Consider the following 25,708-nt stretch of genomic DNA (forward strand, 5'->3'; position numbering starts at 1 on the left):
CTTATAATGTTATTCTCCTGTTTTAAGGTCTTGATATTCTTTAGAAAGCTGTAAGCTGAACTTCTTAATTCTGTTATGTAATATAACGTACTAAAATTATTTACCACAACTTGTCTTTTTGAACTGCATAGAAATTTTTTTGAGAAGCAGTAAATGATCCATATCAATACTGACACCCAAAATGGTTTTAGCTGATAGAATCATTTAGTGCCATGATATATTAGCAATCACTCGTGTGTCTGAGTGTGATTAATCCTTTCACTATTGCTGTAAATATCTTTGTCCAGAGTCTAGATGCTAAATAATTTCCTTGATGCTCTGTACAATTCACAGCATAATCTTGTCACTGATCATTTTGTTTGTGACCTTAACCTGAGAAATATTCCAATTTGAATCCTATCTGGCAGTCTTTCTGTTCCATTGAAGTTGATCAATGATGGTAATGCTGTTGAAATACTGCTAATGATTAGGTACAAATGAGTGTGATTTAACTTGTTTAATATCATATTCTATGTTTACAAAATTGCAGGGAACCTTACTCCTCATGAACACACAGTTTCACCTTGAATACCTACTTATGATTTTAATTTTATTCTCTAATTGCGAGGTTCGTAATTGGTGAGGGAAAAACCATTAGACTGTTTGAATAATAGGTTTTTTGTAATTTTGAAAAGCAAGGGAGTTCAATGTTAAGATTACTTAGATATATTTTGGATGAATAAATGTTCTATACAAAAAGAAGCAGTGTGAGGAATTTATTTTAAAAAGTTGTCTCCAATGTTTCTAAAACTGAGATACCAAGGAAACCATGATGAGGACTGACATCTGGTGATAGAATATTATTTTTCTCCACCTTTAACAAAAGCTGTTTGAAATTTTTAAAATGTAATTTGAGGTTGACTGTGTAAGTGCAAAGGAAAATGCAATGCCTGCATATTGTAACTTTGGTATATAAATTATAAATGGTTACAGCCTTCGGGTAGCAGCATCCTAAACTGAGAGAGAAAATCCTTTATTATCCTAATTTATTTATTTTTATTTTTATTTTTAAAAATAAGCTGTAGTTTGCAAGCTGACGGGTCTAGTATTTTACAAAAGCAATTTGGCTCAGACCACTAACTCTGTTTCTCTCTCCATAGATTTTGCCAAACTGGCTGAGTTTCTCCAACGCTCTTTGTTTTTATTTTTGTAATTATATGTTGTGATTTTAATTTCACAAACTAAAGTCTTCTACTCACTGGCACTCATAAGATGCAGACAGACACAGAGGCGGGGTCGAACTTACCAAAAGTCATCTAATTATCAATTTTGGCAAGATTCATGGAAGGTTACTCTACCATGAAGTCTAATGAGTTTTCTCACACTATTTTCCAAAAGGCCACTGCACCATACCACTAAGGTGCCCTGCTTGTATTCTCTCATTTGATGTCAGTGAAAATGCTTGCCACTGCCAGCTTATTCCAGATGGGCAGATGTGCATCAGGTTGAGCTCTGGCAGTCCAGCACTGTCCTGGACAGTTTGTATTATTTGCTGTGGACATGGCAGACATGGGCAAGGTCCTGGTGAACAGAGTGTTGCAGAGGGGTGCCTCTTTCCCCAGGACTGGCAGGGGAGATCACAACACCAGACCCTGCCCGCCTTGCGTGGGATTGTCACCTGGGTCCATGTGGTGTCAACTGTCTGGAGAAATACTCAAAATGCCACAGAAAGTCAATTACCTTCTCTGCTCTTTGAGAATAATTCTTCTCATTGCTACCAATGGTCTATCACTCTCAGTATTGCATGCAACATCTTCCCTCACTCACTGTAATCTATTCATGCTGCATGTTCTTTGTGCCTCCTCCTCATTCATTCAGGACGTTTGATCACCTGTTCCCTACTGGCACTAGCACGGACACTTCTTTCAGCCACTTTTAGTTCACTCCATTCCTCTAATTGTCTTATTCCAGGATAAAATAGCACATTACAGGTTGGAGGGAGGCAGGATCAGTGGTGGGGAGCCTTACATTTGGCACCTTACATCCCCATCTTCTCAGAGGAGAGGATCCTGATCCTGGCCCATGGGGACTTAGACTGCCCATCTGATGATGCTGAAACATCCATATCCTGGCAACCAAGGAAGAGGAATGATCCATTGCTGTGCATCTCTCCTGTTACTGTCACTGTGAATGTGCTGCTAACCAGCCTGGACTTCTGCTCCAAGTTTGCAATGCCTATTTTCTTTTGTCTCCTGTGGTCACCAATGAAATCTGCACAATTTCCCCCTTAAGGAGGCCAGCCCAGCAGTTCATCCTCTCCTCCACTTCTAGGGAAGAAGCTAAGATCCCTCAGATAAAACACTGGCAAGATTTCCTCCAGCACCCTCCTCCAACTAGATAGAACATAGAACGTAGAACATAGAACATAGAAAGATACAGCACAGAACAGGCACTTTGGCCCACGATGTTGTGCTGAGATTTAATCCTAACGTAAAATATAGTAACTTAACCTATGCACCCCTCAACCCACAGCTATCCATGTGCCTGTCCAGCAGTCACTTAAATGTCCCCAATGACTTTGCTTCCACCACCACAGCTGGCAACACATTCCATGCATTCACAACTCACTGCGTAAAGAATCTACCTCTGACGTCTCCTTTATACCTTCCTCCTAATATCTTCAAACTATGATCCCTCGTACCAGTCAATCCTGTCCTGGGGAAAAGTGTCTGGCTATTGACTCTATCTATTCCTTTCATTATCTTGTATACCTCGATCAGATCTCCTCTCTTCCTCCTTCTCTCCAGAGAGAAAAGTCCAAGCTTATTCAACCTTTCTTCATAAGGCAAGCCCTTCAGTCCAGATAGCATCCTGGTAAACCTTCTTTGCACCCTCTCCAAAGCCTCTGTATCTTTCCCATAGTAGGGCGACCAGAACTGGACACAACATTCCAAGTGTGGTCTCACCAGGACTTGTAGAGCTGTAGCAAAACCTCGTGGCTCTTAAATTCGATCCCACTGTTAATGAAAGTCAAAACACCATATGCTTTCTTAACAACCCTATCCACTTGGGTGGCAACTTTGAGAGATCTATGTACTTGCACACCTAGATCCCTCTGTTCCTCCACACTGCCAAGAATCCTGTCTTTAATCCTATATTCAGCATTCGAGTTCAACCTTCCAAAATGCATCACTTTGCATTTATCCAGGTTGAACTCCATCTGCCATTTCTCAGCCCAGGTCTGCATCCTGTCTATGTCGCGTTGCAGCCTGCAGTAGCCCTGTGCACTATCGACGACACCTCCAACCTTTGTGTCATCTGCAAATTTACTAACCCACCCCTCAACCTCCTCGTCCACGTAATTTATAAAAACTATGAAGAGTAGAGGCCCAAGAACAGAGCCCTGCGGGACCCCACTCAACACTGACCTCCAGGCAGAATACTTTCCATTTACAACCACTCTCTGCCTTCTGCCAGCCAGCCAATTCTGAATCCAGAAAGCCAAATCTCCCTGTATCCCATACTTCCTAACTTTATGAATGTGCCTACCATGGGGAACCTTATCAAATGCCTTGCTGAAGTCCATATACACCACATCCACTGCTCGACCGTCGTCGACCTATCTTGACACCTCCTCAAAGAACTCAATAAGATTTGTGAGGCATGACGTGCCCCTCACAAAGCCATGACTATGCTTTTCCAAATAGTCATAAATCCTATCCCTCAGAATTCTTTCCACAACTTTGCTGACCACAGATGTAAGACTGACTGGTCTGTAATTGCCAGGGATTTCCCTATTACCCTTCTTGAAAAGACAAACAACATTTGCCTCCTTCCAAATCTCCGGTACGACTCCTGTGGAGAGTGAGGAGGCAAATATCCTCGCCAGCGGCTTAGCAACCTCCTTTCTCATTTCCTGGAGCAGCCTAGGATAAATCTGGTCTGGCCCTGGGGACTTATCAATCTTAATGTTTTCCAAAATTTCTAGGACATCAACTTCATCAATCTTGAACTGGTCAATACTGTATCACAGCTCCTCTAAGTTTTCATTTACAACAAGTTCCCTTTCCTTGGTGAAAACTGAAGCAAAAAACTCATTTAGGGCTTCCCTATCGGCTCGGACTCCGCGCACAAGTTCCCTCCGCTATCCCTGATTGGCCCTACCTTCTCCCTGATCATTCTCTCATTCCTCACGTATGAGTGAAATGCCTTTGGGTTCTCCCTAATGCTTCTTGCCAAGCCTTTTTCGTGCCCCGCTCCTGGCTCTCCTTAGTCCATTTCTGAGCTCCTTCCTAGTGAGCCTGTAATCCTCTAAAGCTGTGCTAGATCCTTGCTTCCTCCACCTTAAATAAGCTGCCTTCTTCCTTTTGACGAGAAGATATTGATACCTTGATGGGTCTGTTAGGTAGATTAGAGCTGAGAGCATCTGCTTCTGAGCACATCATTGCCATATCTCTGTATCAGGTTGAGGAAGAGGAGCTCCAATCTGCTGACACTCTGACGACGTCGAAGATCAGGCACCTGCTTAGCCCGAGGCAGAAGAGGATCCCAAAGTGTTGGCAGTTAGCAATTTCATAGAAATTTACAGTCAGACACAGCAGCTCGGGAAGGTTTGTCAGACTCACCTGGTAAACCGACACAACTGACTGCACCATGCTGTCTTTGGTGCATGTGCGTCTTGCTGCCTCTATGGCCGGGTTGGCAGCTGCGATGGAGATCCAGGGCTGGCATTCCAAATCTACAGAATGAATGCATGGGCTGGCACTCCATCGCTCCATGCATTGGTGCTCTGCACTAACAGCAAAGAAACATGAGGACAAAGAACCTTGACCTCACTCCAGTTGGCTTTTAAGCTGAAGAAGATTGATAATCCTTCAGGTCAGGATACTCTTGAGACATAAAAATATCCAGGATCGGCTGTCAAGAAGAGATAATACCTGTCTTAATAAAATAATGTAAACTTGGTCTCTCCTTTATAGTAGAAGATTTGCTATTTTTTGTGGATTGATTCCATGTAGCTGTTAGAATTCTTTAGGCAAGGAAGTGCTCTGCTGTCTTCCAAATGTTGCTTTCTTTTTAAGATTCTAACAGAAGTTATAATATTTGAACATTTGCTTTTTTTTAAAAGGAGTTGAGAAAACGCAATGGTAAAATTAATGAAATGGAAGAAATGAAGAATAAACTTTCCAGATCCGAAGGTGAGAAGTCCCTGGTAAGTTAATGTTCTGACTGATTGTGCCTCTTTGGCTGAGAAACAGTCACAATTTGGAAGCATTTAAAGATATTGAGTCATAAATATCACTGTCTGAAGAGCTTTATTTGTTTATATGTACAGAATTTTACAGTAAGAAACAAGCTTTTTGTCACTAAAAGTCAACACCATTCAAACCCACAACCACTTCCATCTGGAAGAACAAGGGCAGCAGATACATGGGAACACCACCACCTGCATGTTCCCGCAGTTGTGCCCTCATCTTAAAAATATCCCCGTAGTTTTGAATTCCTCCATCCTAGGGAAAATAAACCTACCATTAACCCTATCTACACCCCTCATGATTTTATAAACATGCATAAGGTTACCTCTCAAACTCCCACACTTCAGTAAAAAAAGGTCCCAGCTTATCCACCCTTTCTTTATAACTCACACTCCCCATTCCCAGGAACATCCTGGTAAATCTCTTCAGAACCCTCTCTAGCTTAATAATATCTTTCCTATAACAGAGAGACCAGAACTCAACATGTACCATCTCAACATGACTTCACAACTCCCATACCCAAAGAATTGAGCAATGAAGGCAAGCGTGCCAAATGCCTCAGTTTTACTTGGGCAAAATCGTGGAATTTTTGTCCCTAATAACAATGTGGGTCTACCTTCAACACATAGACTCGTGTGGTTCAAGAAGGCAGCTCACTACCAGCTTCTCCACATGGGATAGACAACAAAGTAGTGACATCCATGACTGAATAGAAAAAAGCCTTCCCCATGACAAATGTCAGGCTAACTGGCCTACAGTTTCCTGCTTTTTAACCTTGCTTTTTTCTTGAACGGACGGGTTTTATTTGCTGCTTTCTAGTCGAATGGAACCCTTTCTGAATCTGACAAATTTTGGAAAATGAACATTCAATGCATCTATTATTCCATTCGCCATTTTACTAAGACCATAGGGTGAAGTCCATCAGGACCTTCTCTTGGGTCCTTAACTTTGGGTGGTTAGCCCAAACTTTCATCAGTTTGCTTGGTACCATTTCCTGAATCAATGTAATTTTGTCAAGTTCCTGTCTTCCTTTAACCTGCTGATTTAGAGGTAGTACTGAGATGTTTTATTGTATCCTCTAGTGACGACAGATCAAAATATTTATTACTCATGTCTGATATTTCTTTCTGATCAACTGTGAACTCTTCTTTCTCCCCCTGTAGAGGACCAACAGTCGTTTTGCTTTCTCTTTTTCTTTGTAGATACTGATAGAGTCTGTTGCTATTTGTTACATTTATGGCTTGCTTCCAGTCATGTTTTAATTTCTTTCTTTTGATTAATGTTTAGTAATTCTTTGTTTTTTTAAAAATTCTGACCGATTCTCCCATCTGCCACTTTTATGCAATTATACGCTTCTTCCTTAACTTCTTTAGTTGACCATGATGGTGGCTCCTCCCCTTGGAAATTTTCTTCATTATAAGAATGTGTGTATTCTGAAATTTGATTTAAAGTTCTGCCACTGGTTCTCTACTAATCTATCCTCTAGCCTAATAGGCCAGTTCACTTCGGCTAGCTCAGCTTTCTGTGGACATCTTATTTAAGTTTAAGATACTAGTCTTAGACTCACTCTTGTCCTTTTCAAATTGGATGTAAATTTCAATCCTGTTATGATCACTGCTACCATAGGGTCCCTTTAGACTATAGTAAGAGCAAAAGGGACGGGAGTACGTAATTCAGCCCCTTGAGCCTGCTCTGCCATTTTATATGGTCACGGCTGATCTCATGTCGCACTCAATTCCACTTTCTTGCCCACTTTCCATCATCTATTAACCTGTTATTAATTAAAAATTTGTGTATTTTCTCCTTATATTTACTCAATGTTCTGGCATCCATTGCACTCTGGAATAGTGAATTCTACAGATTCACAACCCTTTGAGAGAAACAACTTCTTCTTATCTCCGGTCTTAGGATGGAAAATCATGTCTCACAAACTTGATTGAGTTTTTTGAAGAAGTAACAAAGAGGATTGACGAGGGCAGAGCGGTAGATGTGATCTATGTGGATTTCAGTAAGGCGTTTGACAAGGTTCCCCATGGGAGACTGGTGAGCAAGGTTAGGTCTCATGGAATACAGGGAGAACTAGCCATTTGGATACAGAACTGGCTCAAAGGTAGAAGACATTTTAAAACATTTACTCTGAAGTAATTAATAAATCCTATCTCAGGATTATGTAGTCCCGAGTCTAGTATGCTCAACTCTCTAGTTGGTCCCAGAAGGGCTTCTTTAAGAAGCTATTGAGAGCATTCAATGAAATCCATGTTAACGCTGCTATTGCCAATCTAAATTTTCCATTTTAGATATAAATTTAAGTCACCCATACTTATTGCCATTCATTTATCACAAACACCCAATATTTCTTCTTGTATATGTCTTTCTGTGTGGTGGTTTTTTTGATGGACCTGAAAATCTCTCTTATAAGTGACTTCTTTTCCATACTATTCCTCATCGCTACCTAAATCAATTCTACATCTTGAACTCATGGACCAAGTAATCTCTAACTATTGTATCACCATCTTTGATTAGGAGTCCAATCCCTCTGCATTTATTTAGCTTTCTATTCTTCATTAATGTCTCATACCCTACAATATTCAGTTTTCATTGTCCTGCTGCAACATCACCGTAATGCCTATCCGATCATATTTATTCACCAAAGTGTGTGCTTTCAATTTATTCACTTTGTTGTGACTGGTATGCGCATTCAAATACAGAGCCTTTAATATTGTTGTTTTGTTATCTTTGTAGCATCTAATCTTGACTGCTGCTACGTTCTCAGATTTAATACTCAGTTCCTTCCTGCCATTTTCTAAGCTTCATTTCTCATATCAGTACTTCATTCTGCTGCTGCAACTCTATCCCTTGTTGCTTGAACCCAAGCTTGAACCATCACCCATTTCATTTAATTTATAGCCTTTCTACCTTACTGTTTATGCAGTTCACAAGGACATGGATCAGGTGTCGACTGTCCCAATGGTACTGATCCCATTTAATCAAGAATTGGTGCATGCCCCAAGAAATGGAACCCACTTCTCCCATATCAGTCTTTCACTTGTCCACTCTTATACATCCTATTCAATTTGTAGCAACCCAAGAGATTATTACCTTTTTGAGATTTTGCTTTCTCATTTAGCACCTAACTTCTCATGCACCCTCAGCAAAATCTCTTTCCTTTTCTAACTCTGTCATTGCTACCAACATGCATCACAACCTGAGATCCCCTTTATTCCCAAGTTCTTCTCCATCCAGAGCTTGTATCCAGAGTCCTGGCATCTGGTGGACAACACAGCCACCTGGACATATGCTCTTTGCTGCAGAGAGCTGTGTAAATTCCTCTTATTGTACTGCGCCTCCTACCACTAATTTCTCCTTGCTCTCCCTTTTTGAGTGGCTTCCTGTACCATGCTACAGTGTTCAGTTAGCTTAACCTTCCTGAAGCTCTTCCACCCAAACAAGTTGTGAAAATCGTAAGCAATTATTGAGATTAAGGCACCTGCCCTCTGGGTCCCCTTGCCTGCCTCACTTGCAGTCACACCTTCCTTTCCCTGACCACTGGTCCAAAGGGAAGATGTAACCCTAATAAAATATCCAGGTAGCTTACCCCTCCCTGATTGGCCTGCAGCTTGATAACTTTGAGCAGTAGTGCCTGTGGCCACAAGCATTTAATTGTGTTTGCCCTGGATCAGAATCCAAAACCTCCCACGTTTTGCATCATAGCACTTCACCTACTCTGCCGATTCAAATATATGTTAATTATATTAGTAATTACTAATTAATTTATTTATCGTCATTACAGCGTGCACTTCCTGAAGCATTTTCGCACTGCCAGTAAGCTTTGCAACACCAATTATAACAATACTGTACTTACTATGCTGATAAACTGTAGTTGCTCCCACGAGGAGGTTGAACAGTTCATCCACTTCACCAACACCTTCCACCCCGACCTCAAATTCACCTGGACAGTCTCAGATTCCTCCCTCCCCTTCCTCGACCTTTCTATTTCTATCTCAGGCGACCGAATCAACACGGACATCTACTACAAACCGACCGACTCCCACAGCTACCTGGACTACACCTCCTCCCATCCTGCCCCCTGTAAAAACGCCATCCCATTCTCCCAATTCCTTCGACTCCGCCGCATCTGCTCCCAGGAGGACCAGTTCCAAAAACGCACATCCCAGATGGCCTCCTTCTTCAAGGACCGCAATTTCCCCCCCAACGTGGTCGACGATGCCCTCCACCGCATCTCTTCCACTTCCCGCTCCTCCGCCCTTGAGCCCCGCCCCTCCAACCGCCACCAGGACAGAACCCCACTGGTCCTCACCTACCACCCCACCAATCTCCATGTTCAGCGCATCATCCGCCGTCATTTCCGCCACCTCCAAACGGACCCCACCACCAAGGATATATTTCCCTCCCCTCCCCTGTCAGCATTCCGTAAAGACCACTCCCTCCGTGACTCCCTCGTCAGGTCCACACCTCCCACCAACCCAACCTCCACTCCCGGCACCTTCCCCTGCCCCTGCAACCGCAGGAGGTGCAAGACTTGCGCCCACACCTCCCCCCTCACCTCCCTCCAAGGCCCCAAAGGAAACTTCCATATCCGCCACAGATTCACCTGCACCTCCACACACATCATCTATTGCAGCCTCTGCACCCGATGTGGCCTCCTCTATATTGGGGAGACAGGCCGGCTACTTGCGGAGCGTTTCAGAGAACACCTCTGGGACACCCGGACCAACCAACCCAACCACCCTGTGGCTCAACATTTCAATTACTCAGCACACTGTACTCCTTGGTGTGTAAACGTTACTTAAAGCACCTCTTTCCCCCATGCAACAAATTTGCATTTTGGACCAAATTTCCAGAAATAATTATTCAGCCTCTGTCTTACTAGGGCAAAGTCTCTTTGAGATGGATCATGCTCCAAAATTCTTTTTTTTTGTAGGACTGTGATACAAACATAGAAAATACATGCAGGAATAGGCCATTTGGTCCTTCAAGCCTGCAATACCATTCACTATGATCATAGCTGATCATGCAGTTTCAATATCCTATGCCAACTTGCCCTCCACACTGTATGATGAGTCACTCTCTATCTTAGCTTCCCATGATTTGAACTCATGAGCTTTGAGTTTCATTTCTAGGACTCTCACCACCGTTCCTCCACTTGCCAAAATCATAATCATTGCCTTGTTGCACTGAGAGTTCATTTCTTAACTGTCTTCTTTTTCGGCTTCATCTCATTCGTTCTTCAGGAACTTGTGTGTGGTAGTAAAGTGATTATGCTATTGGATTTGCATTCCATAGACCTAGACTAATGGTGTGATGAGGTGAGTTCAAACACCACCTCAACAAGCATTTTTAATTTAATAAAATAAAAAAATCTAACATGTGGTTCGTTCATGTACTTTTGCAAAAGAAATCTACCATCCTTATCTGGTGGGGCTTGAACTGTGATTCCAGACTCACAGCAATGTCATGCACTCAATTTCTTTTTCATTAATCTATTTTTCTAATCAACCTGTTATTGCACACTTCTGGAGCAGGTGGGACTTGAACTCAGTTCTCTCAGTCCAGGGATAGGGTCTCTACCTCTGCACCACAAGACCTCCTTTGAGATGGTCTCAATTATGCACTTACATTAATTAATAGGCAACTGTGACCAATATCTAGGCTTGTCTCTAATCAATGTAATGTGTGCATTATCCAATTTTTTAATTACATGTGACAATGCCTGCATTGGGTGAGTAGGATTTGTCACACGTTTTGAGTTGTAATCTAGATATTTTGACTTGTTTCTCATTTTGAATATTTTGAGCATCAGAAGTCTTTATCAACATCTTAGAAAAGTCTCATGTATAGTGTGGTGTGTTTGGTTTGTGGGTATTGTTTTTACACTGAAAAATACTCCTTGTACAATATGTGCTGCAACTCATCTAAAGGTGCAGGAAAGGAAAGGAATGGGACATACAAACTGTCAATGGAGTGATTGAGTAGATTAGTATTTTTCAGAGCGTTATGGCAATAGATTGCCAAAGACTAGATAATTAGAAAGTTGACGCGCCCTCACCAGAGCGCATTGGTTGGAACAAATGCAGAAGGAAATTAGGTTGAAAGGGGCTATGAGTATGAGTGATGAGGAAATGGTAGGAAATAACCTTGCTTAGATTAAGATACTGGGAGTTAAGAGATGAAGGAGATGGCAAGAGATATGGAAAGGCTCTGAATTAGGGGAGCAGACATCAAGAGAGAACTGGAGTGCAATGAAATCATTTAAAATGGGGCAAAGAAGGTTGTATATGATTAAAGCTGTTGAGGATGTGAAGTCAGTCAGTGCAGAGGCTGAGGGAGAATAAGTGAGGATATTTAGGTGAGAGAGTAAGTGGAGCTTAGATGGCAGAGAACAACAATTAGGATATTAGTCGGCAGAGTGAATAGATGAAGGAGAAAAATATTTTTAAATATGTTTGGCAAATACATTTTTGGAAATTAATTACTTAATTGATTTGACACTGGGTTTCTTTTGCTAATACGAACACAGAAAGCTTTGAGATATTGTTTTTAAGGAAAATGTTAGCTGTCTTTAAAATATTCCATCTTGAGTTTCATTCAGTTGAGGGAGATGCTTGCCCTCTGGTTGAAGCCAAACATTTGTTTTCTGATATTTTGACTATACATTTTAGACTGAGGTAAATATAAGCCCATGAAATGCTGCTTTTTGCTTGAACTGGTGGAGGATTCTTGCTACTTAAGTAAGAAAGCCCACAGTTGCATGTAATCCTTTTGGCATTGTTGGTTACTCCGAGAGGTTAATGACACTACTAAGGATGGTGAATCAACGAGGTAAAAACAATGACTGCAGATGCTGGAAACCAGATTCTGGATCAGTGGTGCTGGAAGAGCACAGCAATTCAGGCAGCATCCAACGAGCAGCAAAATCGACGTTTCGGGCAAAAGCCCTTCATCAGGAATAAAGGCAGAGAGCCTGAAGCATGGAGAGATAAGCTAGAGGAGGCTGGGGGTGGGGAGAAAGTAGCATAGAGTACAATAGGTGAGTGGGGGAGGAGATGAAGGTGATAGGTCAGGGAGGAGAGGGTGGAGTGGATAGGTGGAAAAGGAGCTAGGCAGGTCGGACAAGTCCGGACAGGTCAAGGGGACAGTGCGGGCTGGAAGTTTGAAACTAGGATGAGGTGGAGGAAGGGGAAATGAGGAAGCTGTTGAAGTCCACATTGATGCCCTGGGGTTGAAGTGTTCCGAGGCGGAAGATGAGGCGTTCTTCCTCCAGGCGTCTGGTGGTGAGGGAGCGGCGGTGAAGGAGGCCCAGGACCTCCATGTCCTCTGCAGAGTGGGAGGGGGAGTTGAAATGTTGGGCCACAGGGCGGTGTGATTTGATTGGTGCGGGTGTCTTGGAGATGTTCCCTAAAGCGCTCTGCTAGGAGGCGCCCAGTCTCCCCAATGTAGAGGAGACCGCAACGGATACAATAAATGATATTAGTGGATGCGCAGGTAAAACTTTGATGGATGTGGAAGGCTCCTTTAGGGCCTTGGATAGAGGTGAGGGAGGAGGTGTAGGCACAGGTTTTACAGTTCACAGAACGTCCCTGGTGCTCACCTTCTACCCTACCAACCTTCGCATAAACCAAATCATCCGCCGACATTTCTGCCACCTCCAAAAAGACCCCACCACCAGGGATATATTTCCCTCCCCACCCCTTTCCGCCTTCCGCAAAGACCGTTCCCTCCGTGACTACCTGGGCAGGTCCACGCACCCCTACGACCCACCCTCCCATCCTGGCACTTTCCCCTGCCACCGCAGGAACTGTAAAACCTGTGCCCACACCTCCGCCCTCACCTCTATCCAAGGCCCTAAAGGAGCCTTCCACATCCATCAAAGTTTTACCTGCGCATCCACTAATATCAGTTATTGTATCCGTTGCTCCCGATGCGGTCTCCTCTACATTGGGGAGACTGGGCGCCTCCTAGCAGAGCGCTTTAGGGAACATCTCCGAGATACCCGCACCAATCAACCAAACCGCCCCGTGGCCCAACATTTCAACTCCCCCTTCCACTCTGCCGAGGACATGGAGGTCCTGGGCCTCCTTCACCGCCGCTCCCTCACCACCAGACGCCTGGAGGAAGAATGCCTCATCTTCCGCCTCGGAACACTTCAACCCCAGGGCATCAATGTGGACTTCAACAGCTTCCTCATTTCCCCTTCCCCCACCTCATCCTAGTTTCAAACTTCCAGCCCGCACTGTCCCTTTGACCTGTCCGGACTTGTCCGACCTGCGTAGCTCCTTTTCCACCTATCCACTCCACCCTCTCCTCCCTGACCTATCACCGTCATCTCCTCCACCACTCACCTATTGTACTCTATGCTACTTTCTCCCCACCCCCACCCTCCTCTAGCTTATCTCTCCATGCTTCCGGCTCTCTGCCTTTATTCCTGATGAAGGGCTTTTGCCCGAAACGTCGATTTTGCTGCTCGTTGGATGCTGCCTGACTTGCTGTGCTCTTCCAGCACCACTGATTCAGAATAAGGATGGTGAATGTCTAACACACTTGAACTTGGCATTCTCGCATTGAAAATTTATGACACTGGAGCTTTCACTTTAGTCAATTACAGTTTAATTGATGTGTGATTTATTAATCTGTACTAAAAATATTAAATTAGCTTATGGGATTTATAAGGAGAAGTGAACTTTTCAGACTCTGATGAATAAGCATGCCTTTGAGTTGAAATAAGGATTGGTCAAACAATACATTCCAGCATTGCTTTGAATACAATGTAAAATCAAAGGCCATGGTAGAAGTACTTCCCCAAATGTGATTCATAGGTAAGAGGGATAGAATGTCACACACACCCTCTCGAGAAAGCATTGTTGTTTAATAAAATGGTGGCTGATCCTTGATCTTAATTCCATTTTCCCTGCCAATCCCCACATTTCTTAACTCTCTTCTGAGTCCAAAACTCTCTTGATCTCAGCCTTTGATATACTCAACAACCCTCCACGGTTTGGAATTTGAAAGATTTGCAACCCTCTGAGAGAAGATAACATAAATATGAGCAATCTAGCTTTTATATGTTAATAATGACAAGTTGTCTAAAACTCAAATTGCTGTAAATTTATGATTAAAATCAAATTTTTGAGATTATCCCATAGGTTTCTTAATGGGTGTGATGTGAATGCATTGTCATTTTCCATGAGTTGCCAATGATTCATGCAGTATTTCTACAATTCTAATGTAATCCAATTCAAAAGAACACATTGTACACTTTGGGCAATCATTGCTATAATTGCTGTAGTTAGGCATATATATATTATTTTAAATACAAATTATGAAGAATGGATTCTTTGGAACTACAGACAATTAGCTCACAGTTGCAGACGTATTGGGGAACCGCAGTACACTGGCATTGTGTTTAAATAAAAAAAAAGTTATTTTCTGTGTTAATGGAGCTTTCAAGTTATGAAGCTTCCTCAATTTTTAAATGCAAGTAGAATATCAGAGCAATGATACTGCTGTTGCTTTTCTTTCACAAATGAACAAATTGTAATAATGTGAAATCACTGGAGGGATTATCTTTATTTTACGGCAATTGTTTCAACTGAATTTTAAAGTAATTGCCAAATAGAACTCATTGCCTATAACTTCCGGTTGGAATGAATCTAATGATGTCTGTGTTACTTGGACCTGTTTGCACAGTTAGATTTTTAAAATGGTTTGGTGCTTTATATGTGACTTGATAATGTCTCTTGGAAGGAAATCTGGTGTCCAGCACTTGAGTGAATTAGACTCCTTAACCAATCAGATTAAAGGATTATAAAATTAGCAGTTAAAGAACTGATAGGCAAGAGTAAATTAAAATTGGCGAATTCAACGTTGTATCAGTTAGAGGAAGATAAATAGAGAGGTAATGAAAGTTTGATGAAAAATGAATCAACAAGCATTTTTGAAAAGGTTTTCTTTAATATTCTAAAATCTTTCCAACAACAACTAAAATTGGAACAAATGAGATCCACCCTTGCAATAATTAATTTATAGTGTCAGGGAGATTGGCTGGTCGTAAATACTACATCTTACTCCATTAAGACCATTCGGACTACTGCTTTTGTCTGTACCTGCTGTGCAAATATTGAAATTTCATATCATGCAATCATTTTGATGATGAGCTAGATCAATTGATTTTGTTTTGATGAAGCTCACAGTGGAGTGGCACATTTCAGGTAGCAACCTTTGGATGTTCTCAACCTTACATTTGACCTTGTTTGAATATGCTTTGAAATTTGTGTATGAATAATGATGAGTGCTATCAGCTACATTGATTTTGACAACAAATTTTGAACCATAATATTAACCATGGAATGTGAATCGGCTGGAGTGGAGTTCATCTCATCAAGCATTCCCGACATCGTGTGCTCAATAAAAATTTGCAAACAAACAAGGAAACACTTTTTACAAAATAATTTTATTGTGAAAATGTTGCTGAATTTAGTAGGGGGTGGGGGGGTGGGGGGCAGTTGGGAATCTTAGTGGATGGAAATGGAACAGTTCTAGTACTTGATCATTGTTCACTTCCAGGCTGGGAAAGCTGCTGCAACTCTACGTCAACACTGCTTTACAGCCCTGACCTCTTGAAAATGCTTTGCTACACCACAGACACTTATGTACACAACCATCTAGTGCTCCTACTGAATGATAGTGCCATTAATGACAATTGGGTGCATTTCATCAGACGTATGGCAACAATAGCAACTGGGTTGAAAACTGCCCAAATTCAATCCAAATTCAAATCAAACCGGTAGACTGAAGAGACGCTGTTGTCTCAATCCGTCTAGACTTGATTCAATCCCATGCCTCCAAGAAAAGGATTGTGTCTAGCTGACTCATGTACTTTAATATTTATTTTCCCATCAGGTTTATTCCTAAAAGTGCAGAATGTGATTTTCATCAGGGAATATTAGTCAACTAATTGGTTGTCTCTAAATGCCTTCTGAAGTGTTCTCAGCAGAATGTGAACTGTCAAAAGAATCATTGCAATGGCAACTTGGATTTATGTAGCACCTTTAATGTTAATAGAAGGTTCCAAGGTGCTATGAAGCAGAAATGCTGTCATTGCTGTCTTGTATGTGTTTTGAGATGCTTAAAAACAAATTGGTAGCTTTGTCTAAAATGCAAGAATTTTTTAATGCATTTTTTTAAAAACTCAATATAGAGTTATATACTCTTATAGTTAGAACTTGAAAATCCTCCATTTCTGTGTAACTGTTCTGCCAGATGCTTTTTATGAATTTCAAAATAGCCATTTTTTATTTCAAAATAAGGATATGATACTGGCCTGAAATAGACAACCTGTTAAAGTTGTGGTCTGACGTCAACAGTTTGAGTAGGCACAGTGGTCCTAGATTTTTCTGTTGAGAGAAGTGTATTATGAGGGGGGAACCAGTCAAGTCAAAAAGAAAGATCAGCAGTGCTCTGAACCACAGAGTTCAGAGCAAGTAACGCTACAGGAGGTTTACGGCATAATAACAACATTTGTATACTTATTTTTTCTTTGCATCATATATTAAGATTGAACAAGAGCTTGATCGTACACGCCGGAAGTTGGAGCAGTCAGAAGGAAGCCGAGAGACACTTGCCTGTCAGGTATAGTGGAGAAATTACCTAATGCTCAGCTATTCCTGTGAAGTGAAGAAAGACATTTTTATTGTTCTCTTTTATCCTTAGGGGATTTATGTAGTTATAACTATTCTCACTGTGTAGAATAAAGCCTCTCCTCCCTAACAATTGTGGCGAACAATACTAAAACTTGGACAGCAAGGTTTGCTGTAGCAACAGCATAAACATTGTTCAGTTACAAGTTGGACTTTCATGTATAAACAAGAAGCATAAGCTGTTTCAACAGCAAACTCTAACTTTAATATGTAATTTTGGCTGACAACTCTGTGCAGTGCAAACTGAAACCAAAAGCTTTCCAATTTATAAGTCTTTCCACTAAGGAGTAAAAAAAAAATCAATTTCTGATTCTTCAGAAAGAAAAACAAAAATTTTTTTTCAGTGTTTATTCACTTTGATCATAATACTTTAACAATCCAAACAGATTCCCACGATGACATGGAACATAGAACATAACAGCGCAGTACAGGCCCTTCGGCCCTCAATGTTGCGCCAATCTGTGGAACCAGCCTGAAGCCCATCTAACCTACACTATTCCATTCTTGTCCATATGCCTATCCAATGACTATTTAAATGTCCTTAAAGTTGGCGAGTCTATTACTGTGACCCTGTGAGTTTGCACATTCTCCCCGTGTCTGCGTGGGTTTCCTCCGGGTGCTCCGGTTTCCTCCCACAATCACAAAGATGTGCAGGTCAGGTGGATTGACCATGCTAATAGTGTTAGGCACATTTGTCAGGGGTAAATGTAGGGAAATGAATCTGGGTGGGTTACTCTTCAGAGGGTCAGTGTGGACTTATTCGGCCGAAGGGCCTATTTCAAAACTGTAGGGAATCTAATCTAAAAAAAATCTGCTTGGTATTGATCTCTCGTTCACTATCACCCCTGTGCTGGCTCACCTGCACTGGCTCCTAGTCCAGTAATGGCTCAGATTTAAAATTCTTATCCTTGTGTTTATATCCCTCTATGGCCTTCCCCTTCGTTGTTACTTTGTCCTCTGGATTTCCCTCCCTAAACCTCTGCTCTGGTCAGCTGCTCTTGCTCCTTTTGGAATGCCCATTAAAATCTATTATGTGGACTGAGCTTTTGGTGATATCCTAATGCCTCCATATATGGCTGTGTAAAATATTGTCTGAGCACTCTAGTGAAAGTTTTACAATATTAAATGTGCTACATAAATGCAAATAGTTGCTAAATGATGTCAGGCATTCTAATGAAACTCTCTTGGATCCTGATGTATTTTTGTTTCCTGTGGTTTATTTTTCTGTTTTATGTTTGACCATAACTGGAATGCATTAATCTCAAAAAACATCTTTATTTTTGTTAATATTCTATCTCCTGCTGTTTTAGACACCAAATAACTGCAAGACTTTTACATGTAATTCATTTCCAGCTGTGTTTGCTTCACAGAAGCTAGCTGTGGTTCCTTGATTGAACCATTATTTGGCGTCTGTCACATTTTACTCCTGTATTGATGGAGTATATTCAAAACTATTTCTGAAAGAAGATGCCAGATAATATTTTTTATTTCTCCATTGTTCATTGCTCAAGTTATAAACTTGTTGCAATCTTCTATTTAACTGCTGGACACTTCTGCTGCTGAGCACAGAAAACACATGCGTTTTGAAAAGATACGAAATGCAAAAATGGTAATGCTCTGCTGATCCACTGAGTCTTATCTGTGAATTTAGATAGATGATTTGCGGTCTCAACTGTTGAAGACTGAACAAGAACGAGCAACCTTGCAACATAGAATTTCAGAATCACAGCAACGAAGATATCGTGGCGTAGAGGAGGATGGCAGACTGAACCAAAGAGGTAAGTGATAAGTCAGCCACATCTACCGCATTTTTCTCATTGATATATTTGCTGGTTTCTGCATCAGATTACAATGCAGTTTTTTCAGGTAGAAATCAGTCAAAAATGAGTTTAAGCAGCACTTGATTTCAATGATAGTGAGTATGAGACCATGACAGTATTGTGAGCTTTAGCAGAGTGATGGACTTTAGTCCACTGCCTTAAACATTTACTCACTTGACCACCAGATGCTGTGTGTACAATCAATAAGATACACTGCAGCAGCTGTGGACAAGTCAGGCTGAATGAAGTCAGGCCCCTTCCTGGGTTGTAACTTTTCTGATTGAATGAACTTGCCAAAGCTCCTTCAGCGGCACCTTCTAAACCTCAGCATCTAGAAGAACAAGGTGGCAAGCACATGAAAACCAACCATCAGCAAGTTTCTGTCCAAGTCAGACACCATCCTGCCTTGGAGATATATCGATGTCGCTTAATCATCACTGGGTCAAAATCATTGAATGTCTCGATGGGCAGAATGGCCTTACTTCTGCTCCTATGTCTTATGGTCTCCCCCCCCATCAGTATTGTTGGAGTATCTTTAACATGAGAAGTAAAACGATTCAAATAGACAACTCATCATGATCTTGTCAGGGACTAGCAGTAATTACTAGCCTTTCAATGAAGTCCACACATGATATACAATTTTTAAAAATTACTTAGTTTTGAATTTTGTCAAAGACACTATTTGTCTGGTGAAATTTTCTATTTATAGTATTTTGTAAGATTTATAAAACATTCTAATTTATAAAAAAATAACATTTTGGAAGACATGATATAAGTTATAGTTATAAGTTATAGGAACAGACAGATAATCAAGATAAGTATACAAGCTCCCTTCAAAACTCAAATTTTTTATTTCCTCTTTTTTTGCTGTCTGGGAGACGTTTAGTTAAGTAAAACAATTCTTTCAAATGCTTTAATTTGCTTATTTAAGTTTGGTCTTCCTATGATCTTCGTTTTGCTTAACTAAACGTTATCTGAGCATAATGTGTTTATTTTGTTAGTAAGGTCTATCCCCAGCATTGCAGTTAATCTTCTTTAGTCTTCCTGAGCATTTCATTCAACCTAAGAAGACTCTGGGTTCCTTTCTCCAGTGTTGGATTGTCATGTTTGTGATGTGGTATAAACTGAATTGAATAATCCAATATTGTTGAGTAACATGGACCTTGGTTTTGCAATATCTAAGCACAACATTATCAGTTTGCACTCCACTGTAATACATTCTGTTTATTACCTTTTGCATGTTTTGATATTGAAAGTATTGCATATATCTCTTTCCAAATATTCCAAAGCTTTGCATATTTTGGCTATTAAAAGGCAACAATAATTCAAATCTTCCACTTAAATTCACTCTACCATGTTTTATGTAATTAAGATGGATGGCACGGTGGCTCAGTGGTTAGCCCTGTGCCTCATAGCACCAGGGACTCGGGTTCAATTCCCACCTTGGGCAGCTGTTTGTGTGGAGTTTGCACATTCTCCCCGTGTCCTCGTGGGTTTCCTCCCGGTGCTCCGGTTTCCTCCCACAATCCAAAGATGTGCAGGTTAGGTGAATTGGCCATGCTCAATTGCCCATAGTGTTAGGTGGATTAGTCAGGGGTAAATTTAGGGTCTGGGTGGGTTGCTCTTCGGAGGGTTGGTATGGACTTATTGGGCCGGAGGGCTTGTTTCCACACTGTAGAGAATCTAATCTAATCTAATGCAGTGTTATCCTAAGTGAAGGTTGCATTGTGTTGCTACCTTCCAAATGGGACGCTAGTTAGTTTTCATAAAACTGCTGGTTTGGGCATGTGTTGAAGTTGGTAGCACCATTCTCAGAAAATAAATTCCCAGAAGTTTTGCTGATTCTTCTTTAATGAAGACCATCAGATAAGATTTAGTTATCTTATTGATGTGTCTTATTGATGTGTTTGAAATAATGCCTTGTGCAAAGTGGTCATCAGGATAACTCCCATCTGGCACAGGGACTTATCTATTTTCACACTTTACAGACATGCTAACACCTCCTCCTTATGAACCTCAATCCCGTCTAGTCTAATAGCCTGTATCTCAGTATTCTACTTGACAACATTGTCTTTTTCCTGTGTGAATACTGGTGAAAAGTATTCATTTAGTGCTCCTCCTATCTCTTCGGGCTCCACACACAACCTCCCACTACTGTCCTCAACTGGCCCTATTTTACTCTATTTTCTGGATCAGTGGTGCTGGAAGAGCACAGCAATTCAGGCAGTATCCGACGAGCAGCAAAATCGACGTTTCGGGCAAAAGCCCTTCATCAGGAATAAAGGCAGAGAGCCTGAAGCGTGGAGAGATAAGCTAGAGGAGGGTGGAGGTGGGGAGAAAGTAGCAATGTGCCAGCACCTAACCTCTCTACAATCTGCCCTTTAAACCAGCAGAGTTCGGACCCGAACAGGACAAACAGTACAGACTAAGATTCAAAAACACCAGCAACAGTTCTCCTTCAAGATCCTCCGCTCCACGCTTGCAGCAATGCGCCGGCACCTAACCTCTCTACAGTCTGCCGTACTCTATGCTACTTTCTCCCCACCCCCACCCTCCTCTAGCTTATCTCTCCACACTTCAGGCTCTCTGCCTTTATTCCTGATGAATGGCTTTTGCCTGAAACGTCGATTTTGCTGCTCGTCGGATGCTGCCTGAACTGCTGTGCTCTTCCAGCACCACTGATCCAGAATCTGGTTTCCAGCATCTGCAGTCATTGTTTTTACGTCCTATCTTACTCCAGTCATTCTTTTATTTCTGACATACCTATCAAAAGTTTTCCTTGATCCTACCTACCAATGACTTCTCATGTCCCCACCTGGCTCTTCTTAATTCTCTCTTTAGGTCTTTTCTGGCTAGCTTGTAACACTCAAGCACCCTAACTGAGCCTTCATGTCTCATCTTTATATAAGCCTCCTCCTTCCTCTTGACAAGAGATTCCACTTCTTTAGTAAACCACAGTTCCCTCTATTGATCACTTCCTCCCTCCCTGACAGGTGCATACTTATCAAGGACATGCAGTAGCTGTTCCTTGAATAAGCTGCACATTTCAATTATAGAGTCAAAGAATCATAGAGATGTACAGCACAGAAACAGACCTCTCGGTCCAACTCATCCATGCGATCAGATATCCCAACTCAATCTAGTCCCACCTGCCAGCACCAGGCCCATATCCCTCCAAACACTCCATATTCATAAACCCATCCAGATGCCTTTTAAATATTGCAATTGTACTTCCTCTGGCAGCCCACTCCACACGCGCACCACTCTCTGTGTGAAAACGTTTTATATCTTTCCCCTCTCACCCTAAAATGATGCCCTCTAGTTCTGGACTCCCCCACCCAGTGTAAAGACCATGTGTCCATCCCCTGCAGTTTCCTTCCCCATCCTATGCATCCTAAATCTTGCCTAATCGCCTCATAATTGCCTTTCCCCCAGCTATATCTCTTGACCTGCGGTATATGCCTACCTCCAAATCTAACACCTGGCTTGGTTCATTACCCAGTACCAAATCCAGTGTGGCCTTGTCCCTTGTTAGTCTGTCTACATACTGTGTCAGGAAAGCCTCCTGCAAAAACTGACCCAACTAAAGTACTCAAACTATAGCGTTTCCAGTCAATTTTTGGAAAGTAACAGCTACCCTGTTACTTTCGCTCCTATCCAGAATCATCTTTGTAATCCTTTCCTCCATATCACTGGAACCTTTTGGAGCCCTATAAAAAACTCCCAACAGGGTGACCTCCTTTCCTGTTTGGAACCTCAGCCCATACTACCTCAGTAGATGAGTCATCATCAAATGTCCTTTCTGCCACTATAATACTGTCCTTAACTAACAATGCCACACCTCCCCCTCTTTTACCACCTTCACCGATCTTACTGAAACAGCTAAACCCCGGAATTTGCAACAACCATTCCTGTCCCTGCTCTATCCTTGTCTCTAAAATGGCCACAACATCGAAGTACCAAGTACCAACCAATGCTGCAAGTACCAAGTACCAACCCATGCCCACCTTATTCTGGATGCTCCTGGCGTTGAAGTAGATACACTTCAAACCACCTGCTGGTATACTCCTGTGACCTTGAAACCTTATTCATGACCTCACTACTCTTAACCTCTTGTACACTGGGGCTACAATTCAGGTTCCCATCCCCCTGCTGAATTAGTTTAAAGCCTCCTGAAGAGCATTCGCATAGATCCCTGAAAGTTGCCATCCAGGTTGATAGGGTTGTTAAGAAGGTGTACGGTGTATTAGTTTTTATAGGTAGAGGGATTGAGTTTTGGATCCATGAGGTCATGTTCAGCTGTACAAAACTCTGGTGCGGCCGCACTTGGAGTATTGTGTACAGTTCTGGTTGCCACATTATAGGAAATTTGGGGAAGCATTGGGAAGGGTGCAGAGGAGATTTACCAAGATGTTGCCTGCTCTGGAGGGAAGGTCTTATGAGGAATGGCTGAGGGACTTGAGGCTGTTTTCATTAGAGAGAAGAAGGTTAGGAGGTAACTTAATAGAGACATACAAGATAATCAGAGGGTTAGAGAAGGTGGACAGTGAGAGCCTTTTTCCTCGGATGGTGATGGCTAGCACAAGGGGACATAGCTTTAAATTGAGGGGTGATAGATATAGGACAGACGTCAGAGTTAGTTTCAGAGAGTTATAGGTGTGTGGAACGCACTGCCTGCAACAGTAATAGACTCACCAACATTAAGGGCATTTAAATGGTCATTGGATAAACATATGGATGAAAATGGAATAGTGTAGGTTAGATGGGTTTCAGATTGGTTCCACATGTTGGCGCAACATTGAGGGCCGCAGTACTGCACTGTAATGTTCTATGCTCTGTCTTCAAAGTAATTATGTCTAAAATGTCTTTGGAGAGATTGGATCCTGCAAAACAGATTTTAATTGATCTTAGATAGCATTATGTAGAATGTACATATATAAGCCGACCCATGTCAAAGTTTATACACTACATGAGCTTCCTTCAACCTATCATTCGCATCACAATGAACTTAGTACTAGGTCAAGATGGTAGATAGTTAAAGCACCAAGTCATATGGGTTTCAATAGCTTTCAGTATCAAATATCGAAATGGTGTGACATAATTTAATTTGTACTGAATTGTCATATTATAAATGGAAATGTTTTCATAATTGCTGTATCTTAAACTTAGCTATTCTGAAATATGGTGAAACTTTAATTAACTTAAAGAAATCATGTCCCTGAACAAATTTTGCCTTGGGCCTTGTTTCTTCATCCTGGCTTATGGTTATTTGAAGCTTGAGGTGATGGCTGTGGTTGTTGGAGACCAATCATCTCAGCCACAAGATATTGCTGCAGGACAGTGTGTGAGGCATGAACATTGTCAGCTGCTTCATCAATGGTCTTCCCTCCATCACAAATGCATACAAAATGAGCCACATGGCCTGCTTTTACACTGTAATAATTCTGTGATTCTGGGATGAGCTCAAGTGGGGATGTTCGCTGATGATTGCACACACACAATAAGTGACAATTAATATTCACCACATATTTAGACAAAGAAGGACTAAGAAAGTGAACTTAATCAGCTATATAGATACTAGGGTCACCTAAACAGGTGAAAGTGTTGGGTTTCTGGATTGTATAGCTTATGTCCTAATTCTTCAAACCCTGCCCACCACCTACAAGGCACAAGTCAGGCATATGATAGAACAAGCCTCCAATTTTTCGATGAGTGAAGTTCCAACTACATCCGAGATGCTTAACACTGATCAGGACATAGCAGCCTGCTTGTTTGGTACGCTAAGCATCACCGCAAACATTCATTCCGTCATCTCTGCTACACAGTATGTCGCAGGTACAAGACACCAGCGTCTTTGTTGTTTGTGTAATTCTTGTACACTCATAAGTACTTGTGTGAGTGCTGCTCTTTAAGTTAATTAAAGTTTCACCACATTTCAGAATAGCTAGGTTTAAGATATAGCAATCATGAAAACGTTTCCATTCACAATGTGACAATTCAGTTATGGAACCCCAAAAATCATTTCAAGATTATCAGTCAGACTTGTAATGGGGCTCGCTTATGCTTGTCAGAAGCTGCATATATTCTCACACAGAGCCTTGTTCTCTGTAAACAACAAGAACATATCCAGGCGTTGTGCTTTTTCCCTGAACAAAGCTCGGGGGTGCAGTGTTTCCCTGGGGCATTTCCCATGGTGACATCTTACCCAATTACAATGACTTGCTGGTTTGAAATAAAATCTTAAGAAAAACTGTTGCCCCTGTGCGTTCTCCATGGCAATAACTTGACATTTCAGAGTTCACTTGCCAACCATTCAACACCTTTTTGTCATGCAGTATAAATATTTCACCTTGAAATATTGGTGTTCCTGTCATTCTGTCCTGATGAGCACAAGATGGAAAGCTTCAGAAATAACCAGATTATGTGTTGGTGTAATAATGTTGGAGATGTTCAGGGATGTCTACGCTAGGTGGATTAGCCATGGAAAATGCAGGGTTACAGGGATAGGATGGGGACGTGGGTCTGGGTGGGATGCTCTTTAGAGAGTCTGTGTGGATTTGATGGGCTGAATGGGCTGATTCTATGGTGAGGTATCATTTTGCATACGTAAGATGCCTCAAATAAATAGATAATGAATAAGTAAATTGGTTTCCTTATACATTGGTCAAGGTATAAATATTGATCGGGGAGAAATTCCCTTTTATCTTTAAAACAGTGCCATGGGACCTTTTTGGTCCATCTGAGGAGTATGTAGCTAAGACTTTGGATAATGTCTCACCACCAGTGCTGCATTCTGTATTGCACCTGGACTGTATTATCAGTCAGACTTGCAATTATATGCATAAAATCCAAAGCAATAAAAGCCCTTTTGGGATCAAGCTTTCTACTCTTCTTTGTTTACCGAGCCACTTGCCTGATTCTCAGTTTTGGGAGGATTGTG

The 25,708-nt window shown here is 41.6% G+C and overlaps 1 protein-coding gene across 5 annotated transcripts in view; it reads left to right on the forward strand.

Annotated features, from left to right (window-relative positions):
* Positions 1–25,708, forward strand: part of cep128 (centrosomal protein 128) — a 416,638-nt gene that overhangs the window by 89,985 nt on the left and 300,945 nt on the right. For all 5 annotated transcript variants that reach the window (XM_043696980.2, XM_087989605.1, XM_043696981.2 and 2 more), the window contains exons 9-11: positions 5,108–5,191; positions 16,806–16,880; positions 18,600–18,726. In XM_043696980.2, the coding sequence (XP_043552915.2) occupies positions 5,108–5,191; positions 16,806–16,880; positions 18,600–18,726 (286 nt within the window). The remainder of the gene's footprint in view (positions 1–5,107; positions 5,192–16,805; positions 16,881–18,599; positions 18,727–25,708) is intronic.

The sequence above is a fragment of the Chiloscyllium plagiosum genome, unplaced genomic scaffold (assembly GCF_037043375.1).
Source record: "Chiloscyllium plagiosum isolate Xiang-an unplaced genomic scaffold, Cpla_swu_hap1 HiC_scaffold_8, whole genome shotgun sequence".
NCBI classification, from domain to species: Eukaryota; Metazoa; Chordata; class Chondrichthyes; order Orectolobiformes; family Hemiscylliidae; genus Chiloscyllium; species Chiloscyllium plagiosum.